This window comes from Sodiomyces alkalinus, assembly GCF_003711515.1.
Source record: "Sodiomyces alkalinus F11 unplaced genomic scaffold SODALscaffold_3, whole genome shotgun sequence".
NCBI classification, from domain to species: domain Eukaryota; kingdom Fungi; phylum Ascomycota; class Sordariomycetes; order Glomerellales; family Plectosphaerellaceae; genus Sodiomyces; species Sodiomyces alkalinus.
This window is the reverse complement of record NW_021167081.1, coordinates 1,413,016-1,432,504: the sequence shown is the minus strand read 5'-3', so window position 1 is coordinate 1,432,504 and position 19,489 is coordinate 1,413,016. Positions and strand designations below refer to the sequence as shown.

General features: G+C 54.1%; 10 protein-coding genes across 10 annotated transcripts; 7 read left to right on the top strand and 3 right to left on the bottom strand.

The window, feature by feature from the left end:
- Positions 1 to 108: 108 nt before the first annotated feature.
- Positions 109 to 622, top strand: SODALDRAFT_141198 (hypothetical protein). Its single transcript, XM_028606790.1, has one exon. It carries the CDS (start codon positions 251 to 253, stop codon positions 536 to 538), a length of 288 nt encoding a protein of 95 aa, XP_028467720.1. The 5' UTR covers positions 109 to 250; the 3' UTR covers positions 539 to 622.
- A 1,249-nt stretch (positions 623 to 1,871) lies between these two features.
- On the top strand, positions 1,872 to 2,722 carry SODALDRAFT_332057 (hypothetical protein). The gene has a single exon (XM_028611605.1). It carries the CDS (start codon positions 2,302 to 2,304, stop codon positions 2,617 to 2,619), a length of 318 nt encoding a protein of 105 aa, XP_028467719.1. The 5' UTR covers positions 1,872 to 2,301; the 3' UTR covers positions 2,620 to 2,722.
- Positions 2,723 to 2,955: 233 nt separating this feature from the next.
- On the top strand, positions 2,956 to 4,314 carry SODALDRAFT_332056 (nuclear movement protein nudC). The gene is made up of 3 exons (XM_028611604.1): positions 2,956 to 3,101; positions 3,184 to 3,398; positions 3,476 to 4,314. The coding sequence occupies exons 1-3, from the start codon at positions 3,098 to 3,100 to the stop codon at positions 3,827 to 3,829; spliced, it is 573 nt and encodes a 190-aa protein (XP_028467718.1). The 5' UTR covers positions 2,956 to 3,097; the 3' UTR covers positions 3,830 to 4,314.
- A 172-nt stretch (positions 4,315 to 4,486) lies between these two features.
- SODALDRAFT_275316 (hypothetical protein) lies at positions 4,487 to 6,460 on the bottom strand (the record flags this gene model as incomplete). Its single annotated transcript, XM_028607976.1, has 2 exons — positions 4,487 to 5,717; positions 5,781 to 6,460. The coding sequence occupies 2 exons, from the start codon at positions 6,458 to 6,460 to the stop codon at positions 4,487 to 4,489; spliced, it is 1,911 nt and encodes a 636-aa protein (XP_028467717.1).
- Positions 6,461 to 7,189: 729 nt separating this feature from the next.
- On the bottom strand, positions 7,190 to 8,992 carry SODALDRAFT_332053 (cytochrome P450). The gene is made up of 5 exons (XM_028611603.1): positions 8,655 to 8,992; positions 8,122 to 8,546; positions 7,609 to 8,035; positions 7,487 to 7,545; positions 7,190 to 7,412 (listed from the first exon to the last, which is right to left on the bottom strand). The coding sequence occupies exons 1-5, from the start codon at positions 8,881 to 8,883 to the stop codon at positions 7,239 to 7,241; spliced, it is 1,314 nt and encodes a 437-aa protein (XP_028467716.1). The 5' UTR covers positions 8,884 to 8,992; the 3' UTR covers positions 7,190 to 7,238.
- Positions 8,993 to 10,979: 1,987 nt separating this feature from the next.
- On the bottom strand, positions 10,980 to 12,730 carry SODALDRAFT_350008 (hypothetical protein). Its single transcript, XM_028613453.1, has 2 exons — positions 11,827 to 12,730; positions 10,980 to 11,745 (listed from the first exon to the last, which is right to left on the bottom strand). The coding sequence occupies exons 1-2, from the start codon at positions 12,293 to 12,295 to the stop codon at positions 11,021 to 11,023; spliced, it is 1,194 nt and encodes a 397-aa protein (XP_028467715.1). The 5' UTR covers positions 12,296 to 12,730; the 3' UTR covers positions 10,980 to 11,020.
- A 535-nt stretch (positions 12,731 to 13,265) lies between these two features.
- Positions 13,266 to 14,569, top strand: SODALDRAFT_358324 (hypothetical protein; the record flags this gene model as incomplete). Its single annotated transcript, XM_028614092.1, has 7 exons — positions 13,266 to 13,337; positions 13,503 to 13,509; positions 13,581 to 13,623; positions 13,735 to 13,785; positions 13,848 to 13,894; positions 14,055 to 14,272; positions 14,339 to 14,569. The coding sequence occupies 7 exons, from the start codon at positions 13,266 to 13,268 to the stop codon at positions 14,567 to 14,569; spliced, it is 669 nt and encodes a 222-aa protein (XP_028467714.1).
- SODALDRAFT_377812 (acyltransferase-domain-containing protein) lies at positions 14,339 to 16,348 on the top strand. Its single transcript, XM_028614935.1, has 4 exons — positions 14,339 to 14,905; positions 14,996 to 15,239; positions 15,317 to 15,765; positions 15,868 to 16,348. Exons 1-4 carry the CDS (start codon positions 14,724 to 14,726, stop codon positions 16,229 to 16,231), a joined length of 1,239 nt encoding a protein of 412 aa, XP_028467713.1. The 5' UTR covers positions 14,339 to 14,723; the 3' UTR covers positions 16,232 to 16,348.
- Positions 16,349 to 16,925: 577 nt separating this feature from the next.
- On the top strand, positions 16,926 to 18,145 carry SODALDRAFT_273669 (oxidoreductase family protein; the record flags this gene model as incomplete). The annotated part of the gene is made up of 3 exons (XM_028607913.1): positions 16,926 to 16,975; positions 17,044 to 17,654; positions 17,694 to 18,145. The coding sequence occupies 3 exons, from the start codon at positions 16,926 to 16,928 to the stop codon at positions 18,143 to 18,145; spliced, it is 1,113 nt and encodes a 370-aa protein (XP_028467712.1).
- A 21-nt stretch (positions 18,146 to 18,166) lies between these two features.
- On the top strand, positions 18,167 to 19,225 carry SODALDRAFT_350007 (hypothetical protein). The gene is made up of 2 exons (XM_028613452.1): positions 18,167 to 18,629; positions 18,730 to 19,225. Exons 1-2 carry the CDS (start codon positions 18,528 to 18,530, stop codon positions 19,000 to 19,002), a joined length of 375 nt encoding a protein of 124 aa, XP_028467711.1. The 5' UTR covers positions 18,167 to 18,527; the 3' UTR covers positions 19,003 to 19,225.
- The last annotated feature ends 264 nt before the right edge of the window (positions 19,226 to 19,489 follow it).

Below are 19,489 nucleotides of genomic sequence, written 5' to 3'. Positions count from 1 at the left end.
CGAACCACTGCCAGTTGTCGGGTGTCTGTTCCGCGGCATAGCATGCATAATTCAGCATGCAGGCGTTTACTTGGTAGCTGCTGCTCCTTTTCGGAATAACCCGCAAAAGCCGCATGATTAGATCGTTGTACGATGTATCCGTAGGTGCTACGGAATAATTACTCTGTCCAACGTACATACGTTGTACAACGTACATTAGTAGGTGTCTGGTGGTTCAGTCTTTAGATATCTGCAGGGTCCAGCGAGACGCATGCTCAGGCCCCTGCTTGCATGTTCACCGTCCAATGGGAAGCCACCCGGAGAAGACGTGCCACGCCCCGCCGGCCCTTGTGAGTTATTAGTGGGGTCCGGCCCGGGGTATGGCCCGGGTTTCGGGACGCGCCGAGGACGCCTAATTTGTGCCGAGATATCTAATTTGGAAATACTACCCGAATGCCGGCCCCAACCCAACCCAGACGGAACTTGCTTCTCACGCTACGTCGTGCCCGGCGATGGCTGCTCCTCCTTGGGAGCGGCCCATAGCCTAACCAATGCCTAGATTGAGAGCTTCAACACCGAAACATGGGGTTGGGAGGGGTTTTCCAATGTGCAAGCGTACCAGAACATTTGCCTGAGTACCGGTGCACCCCCTATGCCAGCTCCTATCGCCAACGCCGTCTGCGGCCCTCACAGACCCGGAACTATGCATATTCATCTGGCGTTCGGCCATGTCACCACGAGCTATGCTGTTGATGTCAGCCCCATACAGATCCAGTGGGAATTGTTCCTGCGAATGTCTGGCTTCAAGAAGATTCTGTTTCTGGGTGGCTGGATTTTCTCTGCCGAACCGGAGACGTATTTTATTTTCCGGGACGCCGTCAGGCCAGAAAACCAGGATACTTTTGTCGCCAACATTGTCTCGTTTGTGCTACAGTATAATCTAGATGGCATTAATATTGACTGGGAATGTAAGTTGGCCAGTTCTGTCCCTCCCCCTTTCCCCCCTTTCCCCCCCCTTTTTTTTTGTTTATGATTGTTGTATATTTTCTCCCCCTTTCTTTTTGCAGCAAGGAACCCTTATTCATCAACTCTACGGGAACTTTCTTTTCCTTCTTTTCCTTCTTTTCCTTCTTTTTCTTTTCTTCTTTTCTTTCTTTTCTTCTTTTTTTCTTTTTCTTTTCTTTTCTTTTCCTTTTTTTTCTTCTTTTCCCCGTTCCTCTTCGTGGGGTAGATAGATAGAGACAGACCGCCAGAGAGCTAACTTGAGAGACAGACTACCTGCGTGACGAGCACTACTTGCAATGGGCAAGATACCAGAACCACCACGACGCCCGGTAGTCCGGAATGCACGTTGGACCGGGACGTCGAGGCGGCCTTGTCTGCTGATATGACAGAAGACCAGACCGTGATTAGTGGGACGACAATCCCCTTGCAATTCTACCCAACCGATCCAGCTGGCTACGACGGGTCAAAATTTACCCTTACACAATTTGGTTTCTCGGAGACGGTCGTCGTTACCTCGACCTCGTCGTCACGAGTACAACCGTGGTGGTACAGCCGACTGCGACGGCCGACTGTGCTTACTGGTAAAGCCTTCCCACTTCTTCTTCTTCTTCTTCCGCAAAGAAACACTGGTGAAAAAGCTGACACAAGTGGCGGACAGGGTCTCGGGGGGGTTCATGTACACATTCCAAGTGTACAACATCGACGGATGGAGCACAGACGGCGGCAGTCGCCTGAAATCGGAACAGACTAACAGAGTGGCTGCGGAGCGCTGACTGGCTGGACCTGGTTCGACCGCAACTCGACGTATTACGCGATCGCCTACTTCAATTTGCCATTCATTATGAGGTCGGGTTGTGTCGAGCGAGCAATCATATCTGCCGCCGGGGGGGGGGGGGAAGCTCTCCTGTCACATTGTAGGGTATGATTTCGGAGTGATATGGATACCGGCGAAGAAACGAGCCTTGGAGATAGATTCTCCGCCAGTGCGCAAGCGCCAGATGGTCAGCGCCACGCCCAGTCTTCCGAGCCGGCCTTGGGTGGAAACCTGGACATACACGGCGTCAGTGCCACTTTATACGCCCGAGCCGTGGGGCCCTGGCAACACCGTCATTTTGGCAACCACCATGGAGTATATTTCCACGTCCACATTCACCAGGGAAATTGTGCTGTCTCCTACGGAGCGTCGTCGCCGTCGTCGTACAGTCCGACATTATCCTCGAGCTCCACAGCTCCATCAGCCTCGTCGAATCCCTCCACCGATGGCCGCTGCGGTGCTGACTTTGGAGGAACGACCTGCACCGGCACAGCCTACGGCGAATGCTGTTCCACCTGGGGGGTGGTGCGGCTCCGCACCCAGCTGCTGCGGCCATTTGGTTTGCGACGCGCAGTACGGGCACATGCGACCCGGTTCCGGATGAACCGCCCTTCTCGGCAGATGGCATCTGCGGCGTCAACAGCTTTATCGGCGCAACGTGTGCGGGTTCGGCGTTTGGCGACTGCTGCAGTTGGGCTGGAGAATGCGGATCTGGCAACGCATACTGCTCTCCCGAGAACTGCGATCCGGTGTACGGGACCTGCGGCGGCGGCGGCGGCTCGGGTCCGCCGGTCTCCACAGCGATCCCGACGGTATTGTAGAAGCACAAATGCCTTTTGCGGGACGGGATGTCAGTCAGCTTTTGGTTCTTGTACAGTGAGTAGCGGTATTGGGCATAGCCGTGTTCGGTCGGGGGCATAAACGTAACCTAAGGTAGATATTTGGGATACCTAAGGTAAGGTAGGTTGTTAAGTGTTAATTATTACTAAGAGCCACCAGTAAGGTCGCGGTGCACACGTGTGGATTGGTGGGGTCATTTCAGTGTATTATTAAGCCTTAACATTTTGCCAAGTGTCGGAGTGGGGTAGGGGTTGGGGAAGGGGTACGTACACGGGCTACCTACGAAGTAGTACGCTACATGTGACGCAGCATTGAGAGGAATCAGAAACCGGCCTCCCGTGGCAGCGACATACGAATTCCAGCCCTCGGTGCTTGTTAGTCCTGGACTTTTCTTCTCTACATTCCTTCATACCTCCATCCTCACTCCCATATAACGTGTACTATTCAAAAACAAGAAACATGAGTAAGTACGGCGTCCATTGCTCCCCGACGGGCTGGATGTCCATCTCCCCAGCTATAGAAGCTAAATGGTCATCTCCTCGCAGAGTTTAGAGAACCCAAAACCGAAGAAGAGAAAGCTGCCCGCCGAAAGCAGGAAGAGGAGCAGGCCGCCCTTCCATACACCATTAAGCAGAATGAGATAGAATCGATCAGTGTCGAGTTCTCCGTGCCCGCCAACCTGAAGGCCAGGGATTTGGACATCAAATTCACCCGGACAAGCATCAAAGCCGGCGTCAAGGGACAGGAACCCATTATCCAGGTGGGTAAATGTCCTCCCACGTTCCCTAGATCCTCAAGATCGCTCATGCGCACGCCTAACACTTCCCCTCACTCTAGGGCGATTTCCCGCACCCCATCGTCGTCGACGACTCCACATGGTCCATGGCCGCCGAAGGTGACGTCAAGATCGTGGACATCCAGCTGAAGAAGGCCAACGAGATGGAGTGGTGGCCACACGTCGTCACCAGCGCCCCCAAGATAGACGTGACCATGATCGAGCCAGGCGAGACCTCTCTCAGTTCCATCAAGGACAACGAAGTGCGGGCCATGGCCGAGAAGATGATGTACGACAACATGAAGAGCCCGGAGGAGAAGCAGAAGGAGAAGGAGGCGGAGAACATGAAGCGCCTAAAGCAACTCGCAGAACAGACCGGGATGGATTTTAGCCAGGCCACTATCAACCATGGATGAAAAAGCGATGGGAAATATCACGAGCAACGCCTGGAGACGCATGCATGCTATTATTCGAGGAGGAAAAAAAGGCAGGTGGAGGATTGAAAACATTCTACGTCATAAATAATCAGAGCTTAAAAAAGGTTTGGGTAGCTCAAAAATGTCAGGGGCTTTACAAACGCTCTACCATGGCGGCGCCTTGCCGACGAGTGTCGAGTGTCGGCGGGTATTGCGCCAGAGAACCCCTTCCCGCAGGTTTTAATCTTGGAGCAGCATGAGAAAATGGAGAAGCAGACGAATACCGCAACCCATTTTGTGTACTTTTTCTCCTCGTCAATGACAAAAACCCTTGTCGAGGACAAGAATCGTCAGACGAGAAGAATAAAAGAAATGTACTAGCACTCCGATATCAGCTGTAGTCGTGGTTGATGTTAATGACACACCAAGCATCCCTTCGATGCCTGGTACGAATGGACGATAGAAAGTCAAACAGTCTGGGAGCGACGCATAAGATGCTCGTGTCAATCCCGAGGCGAATTCACAAGCCTTGCGCCATCACAATTTTGCCTGGGTTGACAGGCAAGACGACCTTCGTCCAATTTATCCTATCACCGGGAGGTCTAGGGGGTATATAGAGATACCTGCATGGCCGGATAAAAGCGATGAGAAGGCAGATTACTGCCGAGAAAGACGCGCAGCTCGGAACCTGCTCATTTTTTGCCCGCCCTCCCCCTCGTCCAGAGGTTGAATAGGAGACTCTTCTTCCTTGACGAACCCACCGTGCTTCTGAATGAAATCACGCCGCTTACGGTGGTACAGTTCGGCGAGATCCTGGTCGATGAACTCCTCGTCCGAGTCGACAGCTGCATCCTGCGGAGGAGGAACGAGGTCCTTCTCCACGATGGACTCGGCCACGGTGCACCCTTCCGGTCCCGACGGCGCCAGGGGGCGATCCATGTCGCGGAACCGCACCGGCACGTCCAGGGGTCCTTTCGGGATGGCGGGAGGGTCGGAGGGCCCGGCATCCGCCAGACTCTTTTTGAAACGGGACGTCTTCCGCGGGGTATCCGCTTTCCTCTCGGGCTGCTTGGCGGGACCGGTCCGCTCGACTACATCGCTCAGGGGGTCGACTTCGGGCCGGGAAGGTTGTTTCGCGGTATCTTGCTTCGCAGGGACGACGTCGTCGGGAGCGATGTCCAGGGTGTCGGCAAAGCGTACATTCTTCTTGCCGTCTAGTGCTTTCCGCTGTGCTGAAGTCGGTTTGCTGCTGCTCAGGGACGACACCAATGGGGGTTTGGTTTGTGGTTCTGCTGCTTCTGGTTGGTCGTCACGCCTGATGACGATGCGGCCAAGGCCCTCAGTCTTGTCATCCGAACTATCATCTGAGCCATCGTCCTTAGCCGGCTGAGTATCCCTGAGCTGCGACTTGACGCCTAGCCGTTCTTCCAACTCGACCATCCGCTGGCGGTACTCGTCGTCAATCACTCTGCCGGTGTAGCGGCCGTATTTGTCTTCCTCTTCTTCGTCATCTTGATATTCCTCATCGGAATAACCCGACTCGTAGAAGCCCCCGTCGTCGTCGTCGTCGTCGTCGTCGTCACCGGAACCTTCCTCGAGAGTCAGTTCTGCCACCACGGCGCCGACCTCTTCCATGCCGTATTTCAGCATCTCCCGGCGCAGGAAAGCATCTTCTTCCGACTCGTCTTCTGGAATGATCGGTGCCTGTTCTGCTAGTACCTCTTGCTCTTTAGCCGATCGTACGATTTTCTCCACGCGTTGGGCTGCTCTGGAAATCGGCGGTTCATCAGCCGGCTTGACATCCTCCGGAACCAAAACTCCTTTCCTTGAGGATGCGGGCTCGTCGCCTCGGCCTCCGCCTGGTGAGGGGCCTTCCGCAAAAGCCACACTCTTTTTCTTCGGCTTCGGCTTCGGCTTCTTGTCCGATACACTGCTTGACGATGCGTCGGACGAAGGTTGAGATGGTGGAGCTGGCGGAGATTGGGGTGCAGAAGGTTGAGGAGAGGAAGTCTGTTGGGTGGTCGATGACGACGAATCCAATGGCTTGGTAGCTGCTGACGGAGACTCTGATTCGGACGGTTCTTCTTCTCCATCTGGAAGGCCCTTGATACCGGCTTTGTCCAGCAATTCCCGAACTTGGGATTCAGAGCCGCCGGGCGTTTGTAGGCGCGAAGAGACCACGTTGCCGTCATCGTCAAGCTCCTCTATGATCTCGGTTATGGGGAGGCCGTCTTCATCTCTCGAATCAGGGTGCGCCACGATGGAGACGGCGGCATGCTTGTTCTCGGCGGTTTGAATCTGTTTTTCGAGGGTCTCGATGTTTTTTGTCACATAGTCAATGCGTCGTGACACAAGATTAACGATCTGCTCGGCAGGCCTTGTGCCGATGCGGCCGAATATTTCATCGATCTCCTTCTTGTTGATGACTTGACCGTCGAACTCGGTTCGTATTCTCGCGATATCTTTCTGGCTGACTGGTTTGGGGAGCGACTCGATCTCTTCCTTGAGTGTCTCGTATTCTGCGTCCCATTGGCGCCAGTGCTGTAGTCCTTCTCTGAGCTTGGCTATGTTCTCTTCCAGCTTCAATCTTTGCTTTTCCAGGTCTTGGAAACTATCCCTGACAGCAGACATCTTTTGTTTTCTTGTCTCTTCTTTGCATTGATAAAGAAAAGAGGGTTGGAAGGTCGGTGAGATTCGGCCGAATTCGGAGGCGTCGAAATTTCGAAATTTCGGCGTTCAGCATCAGCCGCTACGACGCATATTAGTACAGCGTTAGTCCGAATTGGGATGATATCCTGTGTTAATAGGTACTTCGTCTTGTGAACGACATTGCGGACTACTACGTCACAACGCTGTGGAAATAAGAATCTACCGTAGAATTACCGGAATTGCCCATGTAACCAACCCTGTCAGGATAAGTGCACTGTAATAAATGAGTTCCGTCACGATGGTACGGAGTAACGAAGTAAATCGATCAAAGCCAAGGTACCTTACCTAAGGTACCTAAGGTACCTAAGGTAGGTACGTATCGTAGTTCAACGCCCCACGATGCTGTGGTATCACAACGACTCAACGAGATCCCAACCCTTTTTCCTCCCAAAGCCATCATAAGTTCATAACCACCCAAATTGATGTACGCTTGAACGCAAAACACCGACGCTATGCCTTCTTAACGGATTATCTTCCACCTATTTCATCTGTCTTGGCTCGATGCCAACCATATACTTTCCAGATTTCAGATGCATCACCATAAAGTGAACGACCTCTTCTGACTGATTCGGGATGAGGCGGAAGTCATATCTTCGCAGCAGCGACGCCAGAATCAGCCGCATTTCTGTCCAAGCAAACCTTTTGATTCTCCGTTAACATTGGGCTCCATCGCTTCGTTCGAATTCGTGGGAGAGAAAACTCACTGCTTCCCGATACAATTTCTCGATCCCGCAGCGAACGGGTACCAGGCACCCTTCTCGTTATGCTGCATCCCCTTGTACTCTCCCAGCCATCGCTCGGGGACGAACTTCATGGGGTCGGGCCACTCGTTCTCGTCCCAATGCAGAGCTAGGGTATTGGCAGTCACACGCGTCTAGATGGCACGGATGATCAGTCTTCGGGACCGAGAACCAACTGGGGCAGATTGATTGATGAACTATTACTCACCCCGGCGGGAATAAGGTGGCCAGCAAGGATCAAGTCTTCGTCTGTCTGTCGCGCCAGTCCTGCATTCGGGTCAGTATGGTACGATAAGGTGGCCGGTCAGCCATGAGAGCGTGGTTTCTTACCGGACGCCGTAGGATTCATGACTCTCAACGTCTCCTTGAGTATTGCGTTCAGGTAGGGCAGGTCGGCCATTCGTTCGTCGGTTACCTCGGAGTCGGGTTCTGGGAAGGCCTCTCGAACCTCGTCCACCACTCGGCGGTACACCTCAGGATGGTTCATGAGGAACATGATGGCAAAACTTAACGTGCCCGACGGGGTATCGCTGCCGGCGATGAGGAAGACTAGCATCTCCGAGACGACGTCGATAAGGGGGAAGCCCTTAGGATCTTGGTCATGAGCGTCAAGCAAGATTTGGAGCAGGTCCTGCTTGGGCACCTTGTCCTCCGTCGTCCTTCGCCGCTCGATGACTTCGTCCAGGAGCCGTCGCAGCTCGGGGTCCTGGAACGGGGGCATGAAGGGGAGGTGCTTCAGAAAGGGCATGAGTTGATACTTTGGTCCAAGTCAGCACTCGCACTTCGTGTCGATCTCGAGACTAGACAGGCGCCATTGCACGTTATGGGTCATTTCAGACTTACCATAGTCCCCCGCTTGAGGCTTTCGGAGAACCTTTGACGAATGGGATGCTGTCCATTCTTGACCAACTCGAAGGATCCGCCAAAGGCCGTCTCGCCGATGATGTCAGCCGTGACGCAGCCCATGAGGTTCCAGGCGTCCATGGTAGTGCGTCCGCCGTTCTGGCGGCATTGCTCGTCCAGAACATCTTCCAGCGACTTCACGCACTTCTTCAGCAAGTGTTCCAGGCCTCGGAGATAACTGACGCTGAAGCCGTGCGACAGGAGCCGTCTACGCTGTCGGTACAACTTCTTGTCGAGGAAGGTGAAGAGGGAATCTCCCTCCTGGGACGGACGGAACTTCTCGTAGAGCTGGCTCTTGCGGAGATCGATCTCTACGAGAACCTGGTGAACAGAACGACGATCGGACACAATGACATGATCGGGTGCTGCGAGGAGCGCATGGGAGAGTCAGTCGAAGACTTTGCTCCACGGGCGACAAACTTCCGAGGATGAGTGGGCGGGTTGAAGGGGGTGGGGGGAAGAAGCGGACATACCGACTCTGGTGATGGGACCAAAGGTCTGGCTATATTCGAAAGCCTTCCTGAAAGCGGTTCCTCGGATGACCGACGCAACCCAGAATGCACCGGTGAATTTGCTTATCCAGGGACCCGGCACTCGGTTCAACGGGCTTCTCCATTCCGACCAGATTGCCACCAGAATCTTAATCGAGACAAAACCAGCCAAGACCAGCGCGAAGACAGTGGTCAGGGACCCGGCGTTCATCCGTGTTCGGCCGAGCACGGTCTGCACAAGAGGATGACCCTCGGCGCCGAAGACTGTTGACCCTTCCATCGCGTGTCGGATCGTTTGAATCGCCACTTGCAAGGGTCGTTGCAAAAATCGATACGAACGTGGCACGGGGAGGAGATGCGGCGAGGCATTACTCTCTCGGCTCGGAAGGTTCTCCGGGGATTCTTATAGGAGACTCCGAGAAATCGAAACGTCCCAGACAGGGGATGGCCAAGCCTTCTACCGGGTTCCCTAGCCCATGGTCATACCGCAGTTCTTCGACCCCTTTTGTCAGCGTCAGGAAGCCTTCGGGTTGATTTTACGTGAGTCGTATTACATTGGGTGACTTGCTGTGATTATGGGCCAGTATGACACTTTTGCCCGTTTAGACTCGGAGGGCAGCAAGGCCGATTCACCAGCCCGACCACGCTATGTGGATTACTGGTTAGAAGAGGGCTTGTATCCGTCGATGCGCGGAGCGATCCAAGTATCATGCTCAGCCCTGGGACCGTGCTTGGACAGTTAACAATATCCGCCCAATTTGGCATCTGGCGTACCATCAGTTTGATTTCCATTGGTCCGGCACAAGGTCCCGAGGCATTGCTCACAAATGGATTCGTACGAAGTACGGAGGACAACCAAGGAAACAAAGCTAGCCCTATGAGGCTCTGACCTCTGACAGTGCACCCCCGCCTGCAAATCACCCCACTATTTATCTATTATTAGCATTAGCACTCCCCGACGCAATTCCTGCGCCATGCCATCATTTTCCCGAAACGCCCCCCGGCTTTCCTGAACACCACAATCCCGAAACATCCACGCAACTGCCTGCGCGAAATTACTTCGGAATGCTTCTCGTGCATTCAACTGCAACCACTCGATCTTGAGCCTGGACTATCTCGAAGGGGTGCGGAGAGTCGGAGACGACTCGAGTTGACCTCCCCATTTGAAATCATTCAGATCCGTTAACTCCTGCGGGCATTCGGTGTGATGGCTTTCAACAGCCGCGAGTGCTTACAGGTAGTTATCCTCACGGCCTGCCTTAAGGGGAGGCTACTTTTACTCTCGAGAAGCCTCTCGTGCTTGACAGTCTCGAATGACCGACTATGCTCCGATTACCGACCGCAAGTGCAACTGGTCCAATCGAACTTTTGTGTATCGTCTCTTCTTCGTCACGTAATTCGTTCCGTTCATCTCTTACCGAGACATGCCTGCCTCTTTTGCTTTATGCTAGCTGCACCTCAACTAAACCTGATACATTCTCATTCATCCATGCAACCCAACCAGCTTTCGACCCGACCCGACCCGATCCAGATCAACAAAGCCCCTGGATCCGCCGATCCTTCATTCGTCGAATGTGTGCTAATTATTATGACAAGCCTTGTCTCATTCTCCCAGGGTTGTTTTATTGATACTAAGGATTCGCGCCGCACATATTCAGAGATCGACAACCTCGTGTTCCGACGCCGGTAATCTCCGGGATTCCTCCTCTTGTGCTCTGTTGCCAACGCGTGTTAGCGGGAAGGATTCCATACACAACTTGATCCTTAAAGAACGGATGTTGCTTCCCGACGCAACCGCAGTAATCTCAGAAGCAGTTCTATATTTTTCCCTGAACGGTTCATCTTGGGTATACTCGCCCTTTTCTATCCCTCCATTTCGGATGACGGTCGAAACACGAGTTGATACCGCTCATTCCTCGTGTCGATCGAGGTTATCGGCACTAGGGCAGTCCTCAGGCGAAAGCAATCCCGCAAGCAAGTCTGTTTATGCCGACGAGGGGCGATGCTGTTGTGAAGTTCCGCCGATGACGGTTATTGGCACAGCGCCTGGTAGACCACGGAGTAGCGCCGACGTTCGGTACGGCAGTAGCACGTTATTCTGTGCAAAGGACACTGGTGATCGACATGGCCCTTGGAGTAGCCAGCCTATTATAAAGCAACGAAGGACTTGTCCATCTTGGAAGGCTTCTTTATCCCATGAGAGGACTGTTCTTGAATGTCGCGAGACAACGTCACGCAAAACAAAGACTGCTTCGAGTGGGATTGTTGCAACATCCATGACACAAGCAAACACGCAATGTAATACACCTCTCAATTCTCATGCAACATAAATCTATATGGCGAACGTTTCAAGATTGCTTCCTTTCTAGCCACCGACTCTCAACCTTTGTCGACGTTGCCCGGGAATATTGCGGGTCAACCCACTCGTCGTCCGAGTCCGAGTCCGAGTCCGAGTCCTCCAAAGCCATCGAATTCCTATCCATCGCCATCAACCGAACGGCCTCCTCCCTGATGGCGGCTTCCCTCTTCGGCTTCCCCTTCGTCATTCGTCTCAGCAGTTTCTTGGCCCGGGACGTCCGGTCGCCCTGACCGTGGCGGGAGGTGCTCATGACGTTTCCGAGCCCGATACGCCGCAGCCTCCGATTCCAGACCAAACCGCCAAAGACGGAGAGGATGATGAAGCCGAAGACGCTCGGCAGGGCGATGTACAGCTCCTTTCCATCGGGAAACTTCCCGGACGAGGTCTTGGGCGGCAACTTTTTCTCGCGACGCACTAGAATCGTTGGCCCTGTGATATCGGCCCCTATGTCGTCATCTTCGAAAACCTCGTCGTCGAGGAAACGCTGCATCGTGAGGCGAACCGTGATGTTGTCCTGGCCCTTTGGGATGATTTTGCCAGACACTTGCCACGGGAAAAATCCGTGTTTGACGGGGCTGAGATACTTGAGTTCCGGGTTGAGGACCTCATGTATGACTTCCTCCGTGGTCGTGTTGAGTGAATGGCCCAGAATCTTGATCTTGAACTTCTCCGTCACGTTCGACTTCAGGATCGGAAGGGTCCAGTCCCATGTCACTAAGGCGCAGCTTTTGTTAGCAACACCGTTCCCCAGGGGCGGCTTCTGTAGGGGAGAACCTGGGCCACAACTGGCCGTACCATAGTAAGTCTTTCCGGGGTGGATCTCGCTGCCAGCCGCAGGGAGGCAAAAGGGCGCGAATTGACCATCATGATTGCTGCATGGCGGGTATGCGCCTCGGCCGTTTTTGTTACGAGCCGTAGCAAGGGGAGGGTCGCCGGTGCTCGTCACGACTTTACCTTCTCGGAAGTCGGCGTAGGCGAAGACGGTGCCGGTAAGCACGTTGGGAGCTCCAGACAGGATGGTAGGGGTTCCAGAGACCGTTGTCGGGACGGGTGTCACAGTAGTGGGCGTCCCCTTCTTGTTGACTGATACCCAGGGCGCTGTCGGGTCAAGAGGTGGGTTACGAACATGGGGGGTAAGATCAGCTGCCGTCGCATCGGCTGTCGGTGCTGGTGTCGGCGCATCCGCGGTTCTTGTGATAGCAGCCGCAAGGGGGACAAGCGGAGCCAGTAGAGATAATTGGATGAGAAGAGATAAACTAAGCATTCTCACTCCTTTTGAAGTCGACGAATAGCTGGAGAGGGGAGAGCAGTGGGAAGAAATGTGAGGATTGGGGAGATGTGAGTAGGCAGGTGATGGAGGGTCTCCTCGCCACGTAGACAATAGCGATGACGATGGTATTATCGACTGAAGCACAGAAATGGCTCGCACATGTTCTTTCAAAGGGGCTGGAATATCGTCCACGGAGAGGATCTGATGATGAGAAGGGGAGGGAGTGCAAGTTGCCACAGGATGTTATAAGTAGAGGTGAGGTGATTTAATGACCAAAGAAAGCAAAAAAGCTCTTGTCGGAAGACGCGGAGCGTCCATTCCAGCCAGCAAGTCGGGCGCGCCGGATTCTCTCAATAGGCAAGCGCGACTTTCCGCCTCGGGATCAGAAGCTGCTAAGAGTACCTAAATTGGGTTGAATCCAGTTACTGGTTAGGTACGGAGTACTCTATCGGGTATTGAAGCTAAAGGCGACGCCACTTTCTACGTACAGCCCCTTGTTAAACGATGATGTATACCTATCGACTGAGTCTGGGGAGGGAGGGTTTATGTGGTTTTGGTACCTGAAAGTCAGTCCAGCTGCGAGGCACGAGGTACCTGAACTTCGACGCCTTTCCCGTTTTTTTACATATTCCTTATCAGCTGGATACCTTAATTGGTTTTGTGTATCGCTGTACTACTCCGGCTTGTCGAATCGTCGACCCGCGACGGGAGTTCCTCTTGAAGCCGGGTTCAGACCATCCTCGAATACACGCTCCCGATCGCTGACATCGGCTGGCGATGACATGCTGTTATTGATTTATGCCGGGATCCATAGGGCTGGCTCTCAAGCTGAAGCTTAGGCTTAGCGGTCTTGGCTTGGCTGGGCGAGCGAGTTTGACAGCGTCCGACTTTGCTAATACTAGTCCACCAAAAATAAAATGCGCCAGTTAAAATAGGTAGGCAATAAATGATAAAATGGGATTGTATGGGTATCATTGCATTTGCTTCCAACCAGGAGAGACAGAACCCGTTTTCCACCCTCATTATCCTTGTCAAGGTCCACCCGCACATCTTCATTGACTAAACCCCAAAATCATGCCCTACGAACGAAGGATAATTATTCACGAGAGAAAACGGGTTACAGTGGGGTTTATTCCCCTTGTCGACTATGGATGAGTCCTAGCCAGAAACATGGTAAAGTCATCGAGTTGAGTGGTGATAGATGCGAGGTTCGCTTCGTCTTGGCTTACTAGGTCAGGTGGTTTGTGGCGATGAACAGTCGTGTGATCCCAACCGCCAGCCATGAAGACCATCACCCCCGTTGAATGTTGTGTATGGCCATCGTGAGGTTACTACACTGGAAATTATAACAGCGACGTATTGTTGAAAGGGTTTGTTTCTGGCACCTGTTCTGACACATGCTGGGAGTTGACCCATCGCGACCTATGGACAAGAGAAGGAGCGCTGACCTGCGAATATGGGAGCCGTCGGTTCCCAGCTGGACCGTAAAGCATGAATGTATCAAACGTCCTCTGTAGGTTTCCTACTGAGTATTAATCCGATACAGATACCATTTGCTCGACTCGGAGCTCTGGTCCAGGTCTTGTCAACGAGGTCACACGATGCGTCTTCGTACCTACCTAAGGTAAGTGAAAGGGGTAGCCCCACTTATCTTCAGGTGGTACCCACACGTTGTACAACGTACGGACACAGAGTACGAATAAGGTAGGAAGGTACCGGTACTTCAGGTTACGTGCCTGACCCGACCGATGAGACCTGACGGTCACACAGCTGAGGTCATCACCTTTGTACCTCCAGACCAGCTGGCACTCGTGGCACCCTCCGTCCTCGGCCCCGAACCGAACCAAGGTCGCCCTCCAGGCGTCCACCTCTCCCACAATTCGAATCTTGCGCCATCCGGAAACCTCGGTCGGACTACCTCGACCCCAGTGTCAACCTCAGCAAGATATTGTAGCCTGGTCCATGGCGACGGTAGAGTCGATTTGGTTTCGCTCTCGGTAGGACCACGGATAAGCAACGGAAGAGACGGGCCTCAAGGAGACGTGTGCCCTCGTCCTACCTTGGCAGCAGCAGCAGCAGCAGCAGCAGGCACCAGCCAAACTACAAAAGCTCGAAAACCCCCACGCGAAAACCTTCATCCAGCAGGTCCAACCTCAGCGAGACATCAACTGGGGTTATCTCGTCTTCTTCGAACTCCTTCTCCTCGAGCTCTCGTTTCCACATGGTCAGCTGCTTCGACCTTTTCTCCCCAAGAGCTACATCTCCTAGACCCCTCGCCCGCTCCGACCATCGTTCGTTCTCCACGACACCGCCTCTTCTTTTCGGCCGACCACACCCGTATCCGTATACCTACCTGTTTTGCTAGCTTTCGCCATCGCTAGAACCATACTTTTATCTCTTGGTCGGCATTTGAACCGCCATCATGACGACCGACAAGCTTGAACCTGCCCCTCCCGACGCCGGCATGCCTATGCCGAGCTCGGACGCCGGGATCACCAAGAAGCCCATCGAAGCCCATCCAGCCGGTCGAGTTAGGCATGGCCGCTGGATGCAGATACTCCGCGGCCTGGCTTTGTCGGTCTACTTGAACACATGTGTTGTCATGTACGTCCTCCCCCGACCCCGCAGCTCCGGGCTCTTGGTCTTTAAGAGAATTGTTTGAGCTGTCTGACAATGCCCTCTACTTGCCCACAGTATTTTTGCAACACAAGTCCTCGGTGCTCCTCTCTACTGGATCAACCGCGAGATGTTCTACGCCTATATTGCCCTGACGAAGCAGTCCTTTGCGCTGACCATCATCACCATGACCCAGTGGTGGGGGCCGACCACGGTCCGTATCAGCGGGGATGCCTCAGTGGCCGGCCAGATAACGAAGACGCCGGACGGCCTCGTGCAATTTAATTTCCCCGAGCGCATGGTCATGATTGCCAACCACCAGGTACTTGCTATTCCTGTCTTCACATGGCATGGCGAGCAGCAGCTAACTGACTGTCTTCGGCGGGAAAAACAAAACAGATCTACACCGACTGGGTATACCTCTGGTGGGCAGGCTATGCAAACTCACCTTCGATGCACGGGCACATCTACATCATTCTCAAGGAATCGCTCAAGTACATCCCCGTCGTGGGCTGGGGGATGATGTTCTACGGCTTCATTTTCATGTCGCGCAAGATGGCCACGGACCAGCCACGACTGGCGTATCGGCTGAACAAGCTGAAGATCCCCCGTACCGGCGCGCACGGGAAGAAGTATCTCGACCCCGTGTGGTTACTACTCTTCCCCGAGGGCACCAACCTGTCAGGTAACGGCCGTCGCAAGTCGGCTGCCTGGGCAGCCAAGTCGGGACTCCGCGACCCGGAGCACGTCATGCTTCCGCGGAGCACAGGCATCTACTTTTGCCTTCGGGAATTGAAGGGCACCATGGATTATATCTACGACTGCACCGTGGCCTATGAAGGCATCCCGTGAGTTCCATCCCCCCCACCTTGTCTCCCCCAATATGACTCTGCAAAGTTGGCTAGCTGCATTGGCACTTATCATGTCGCTAACCGGACGAATACCTGCAGGCGCGGTAAATATGGCGAACAGTACTTCACCCTGTCCAGCACGTATTTCCAGGGGAGGCCCCCCAAGTCGGTCAACTTCCACTGGCGGAGGTTCCGGATGGACGAGATCCCGCTGGAGGACCAGGCCGAGTTCGACGCCTGGCTCCGCGAGCGGTGGTACGAGAAGGATGCGCTGATGGAGACGTACATGTCGACGGGCCGGTTCCCGCCGCTGGAGAACGACAAGGCGGCGGCGGCGGACTACATCGAGACGGAGGTGCGCACGAAGCACTGGTTCGAGTTTACGCAGATTTTCGTGGTGATCGCGGCGTTTGGTCTCATTGTGCGGTCGGTGTTGAACGCTTGGTCTAAATTCTGGGTGTGAAGGGTGGTGGGTCACTGTCGTCTCGGAAGAAGGGTGTGGGTTTGACTCCGTTTGTGTTATGGTACGGAGAGCATGGCGTCGCGATTCCTCTTCATTTTTTTTTTTTTTTTTTTTTTTGGCTCATGACTTGGTTTGGGAAGCACTTGGACTGGGGGTTTCTACGGGGTTTAGAGCGAACAGAGGCATGATGGATGGGTCACCGCGGAACGTTCGGGATATGGGCATTCGTTAGATGTTTTTGTATTCTTTTCATACCCACCCGGCGGACATGGGAGACTTGGGCGACTGGGGAGCTATTTTTCTGTCTTTATCTCCTAGGTATTCACAAGACCTTTGTCTCATTGCAAGACGTCCCTCGGTCTGGACGCCCCACTCACCGAGCTGTTGAGCGGCAGCGGCAGGAAAGGGGGAGTCGATCAAATTCATTCGGTCCGACTCATCAAGTACGAAAGTATCCATCCATAATTACAGGCTGCCCATTCGTACGTAGTACTTCGTACAGAGGTACGTTGTGCGTTGTAATGACAACTTACCCCGCTGTCCAGGTCTGGGAATTTGCCCCTCAGTGATTGTTCTTGTTCTCTCGAACTCAACTGAGAACAATCTCCTCGGTACATCTTACACCCCAAAGTCGACTATTGTCATCCTCCCTTCTGAATCTCACGCGAGGTATATCCTTGTTTGTCCCGTCAAAATGGCAACAGACTCCGGCACAAAGTTCAATGTGGCCGTTATAGGCTATGGGTAGGTGCCTCTGATCATGTCTCAGGAGAATTGCCTCCGTCTCTCACTGACGTGGGCATCTATTATAGCCTCTCCGCCAAAGTCTTCCACATTCCTTTCTTCAACCACATCCCCCAGTTCAACCTCCACACCATCATCCAACGCAACCCGGACAAAGGCCCCGACTCGGCGCCCCGCGACTATCCAACCGTTAAGCACCACACGTCGCCGGAACCGATGCTTTCCGACCCGGACGTCGACCTAGTCGCCATCCTCACCCCGCCCGACACGCACCTGGGCCTCGCCACCCGGTGTCTGGAAGCAGGCAAGCACGTCCTGGTCGAGAAACCCTTCGTCCCCTCCGTCGCGGACGCGGACCGGCTCATCGCCCTCGCGCGCCGCGTCGGCCGTCTGATCTGCGTGTACCAGAACCGGCGGTGGGACGCCGACTTCCTGGCGCTGCGGTCGCTCCTCGCGGAAGGAAGGCTGGGTCGCGCCGTGGAGCTGGATACGCATTTCGACCGGTTCCGGCCGCAGAAACCCGCCGCCGCCTCGTGGAAGGGTTCGTTGCCGATGGAGCGGGGGGGTGGGATTTTGTATGACCTTGGCAGTCACCTTGTTGATCAGGCGTATTGTCTTTTTGGGTTGCCCCGGGCTGTGTATGGGAGGTTGGTCGGGCAGCGCGAGGGGAAGCTCTTTGGTGGGGATGGTACGGCGGCGGCAGAGGGAGAGGGAGAAGGGGGGGAGCCGGATGGGGTGCATGCCGTGCTGAGCTACGCGGATGGCACTGTCGTCACGGTACGTGCCGGGTTCATGAGCGTCGAGGACCCGCAGCCGCGATTTTGGCTGCGTGGGACAAAAGGTTCACTCCGCATCTCGGGGCTGGATCCGCAGGAGGACCAACTCCGGCGCGGTATGAAGCCTTCGGATCCCGGGTTCGGTATCGACGAGGCATGGAAGCCCCGGCTGCTGCAGGCTGGTGACGACGGGACTACGATCCGGGAGGTTCCGTTCGAGACCTCGAAGCCGCCAGCTACGTACATCGAGTTTTTTGAACAGTTGGCGAGGGCGCTCCAGTCGGGGAGGGAGGAGAACATCCCTGTGAAGGCTACCGAGGCAAGGGAGGTGTTGAGGATTCTGGAGGCCGTGAGGGAAAGTGCACGTACGGGACGGGAGGTGAGGTTGCAATAAACCACGGGCCTTTCATTGTAGATTGAGTGGTCCCTTGCTGGCGGTGAGCTCAGGTAAGACCGCACGGTTGAGTCGAGCCACGATCCAACAGTGCACAAACACACAAACAAACACGAACACGTCCGTGGCGAGGCCCATTCGAGGGAGGACAATAATAAGGACCCAACGTCCCAATGTCTCACCGAGTAAGACAAGCCTCGATTATTTTTTTGATATAAGAACGAGATGAGCTCGCTTTCTGGTAGCCACATCCTTCTTCTCTGGCTGTCTCGTCCTTTTAGACATTTCATCGTTGTCTCCATCTGCGGAACATAAACTATAAACCATCAGAAGGCCAGCTTCATACGATCCAAGGCGCCAGCACCATTCACCATCCGTAGCCATGCAGCTCAGAGGGTTCATCTCCTACCTCGTACTCTTCCTTCTAGCGGCTATTCCCCTTGCACGAGCCGCAGACAACCGCTACATCGTAACGCTTGTCGAGGTATGTGTATTTTCTTGACAAATCTCGACTCGAAGCCGTATTGTACATACCTGTCCCGACGGACTCGGAAGAAATACCCTCAGGCTAACCAAGAAATAAGGGCGTCGACATCGACGCTTACATAGGAAAGATATGCGCTGAAGGCGATGTGGAGGAACTCGACCGCTGGACGACAAGCCCCTACGGTGTCCTTGTCCGCTCTCATTCGCACACCGTCGTATCTCTTGCCGCGTACGACGAGGTCGTTTCTGTTGAGGAAGACCGCACCATCACCATCCCCGATTGTGAGAAGGGACCTTGCAGGTGGAGGAGGAGGAGGAGGAGGAGGCGGATGCAAATCATGTCGTCCCCCGGTGGCCGCCGTCTCCTGTGATCACGGAACCTCACGGAACGGAACCCTGCCGAGTGTCCCCGTGGTCCCCGGGATTGACGGGTTGAAGTGCTTGCATGCATGATGCAGCTCCACTACTGCATCCTACAGCGTCACCAGGTTGGCATGACATTCTTGTCATTGGTTGCGGGGGAATGCAGGCTGGCTCATGAGCATCTGCAAAACGAAATCCGTGGTGGGGAGAAGTGAGAGCGAGAGACGAGGGTAAGCACGTGCACGAGAGTGTATCGTGTACATTCCATTACAGATATAGATGTAATCATATAATAGTGTATAATGTTCTACGTATGCCCTCAAAAATAATGCATTGTTTCTTCATTGTCATCATTATTCCCTTTGTCTTTGCCTTTGCTTTCCCCTTCCCTCCCTTTACCCTCTTTTTTGTGTGGTTATCGGGTTATCGTCCCTATCGGGAAAACGAAGAAAATACCTACCTAGGGGGGGGGGGGGGGGGTTATTATTGGATTGA

Coding starts and splice junctions, on each gene's coding strand:
- SODALDRAFT_141198 (XM_028606790.1), top strand. CDS start 251: ATGCTCAGGCCCCTGCTTGCATGTTCACCGTCCAATGGGAAGCCACCC.
- SODALDRAFT_332057 (XM_028611605.1), top strand. CDS start 2,302: ATGCTGTTCCACCTGGGGGGTGGTGCGGCTCCGCACCCAGCTGCTGCG.
- SODALDRAFT_332056 (XM_028611604.1), top strand. Junction 3,399..3,475: donor GACAGGAACCCATTATCCAG/GTGGGTAAATGT, acceptor CCCTCACTCTAG/GGCGATTTCCCGCACCCCAT.
- SODALDRAFT_332053 (XM_028611603.1), bottom strand. CDS start 8,883: ATGAACGCCGGGTCCCTGACCACTGTCTTCGCGCTGGTCTTGGCTGGT. Junction 7,546..7,608: donor CATGAATCCTACGGCGTCCG/GTAAGAAACCAC, acceptor ACCCGAATGCAG/GACTGGCGCGACAGACAGAC. Junction 7,413..7,486: donor GCCACCTTATTCCCGCCGGG/GTGAGTAATAGT, acceptor CGTGCCATCTAG/ACGCGTGTGACTGCCAATAC.
- SODALDRAFT_350008 (XM_028613453.1), bottom strand. CDS start 12,295: ATGCTTAGTTTATCTCTTCTCATCCAATTATCTCTACTGGCTCCGCTT. Junction 11,746..11,826: donor CCCCGGAAAGACTTACTATG/GTACGGCCAGTT, acceptor GCTGCGCCTTAG/TGACATGGGACTGGACCCTT.
- SODALDRAFT_377812 (XM_028614935.1), top strand. CDS start 14,724: ATGACGACCGACAAGCTTGAACCTGCCCCTCCCGACGCCGGCATGCCT. Junction 14,906..14,995: donor TTGAACACATGTGTTGTCAT/GTACGTCCTCCC, acceptor ACTTGCCCACAG/TATTTTTGCAACACAAGTCC. Junction 15,766..15,867: donor GTGGCCTATGAAGGCATCCC/GTGAGTTCCATC, acceptor GAATACCTGCAG/GCGCGGTAAATATGGCGAAC.
- SODALDRAFT_350007 (XM_028613452.1), top strand. CDS start 18,528: ATGCAGCTCAGAGGGTTCATCTCCTACCTCGTACTCTTCCTTCTAGCG. Junction 18,630..18,729: donor ACATCGTAACGCTTGTCGAG/GTATGTGTATTT, acceptor CCAAGAAATAAG/GGCGTCGACATCGACGCTTA.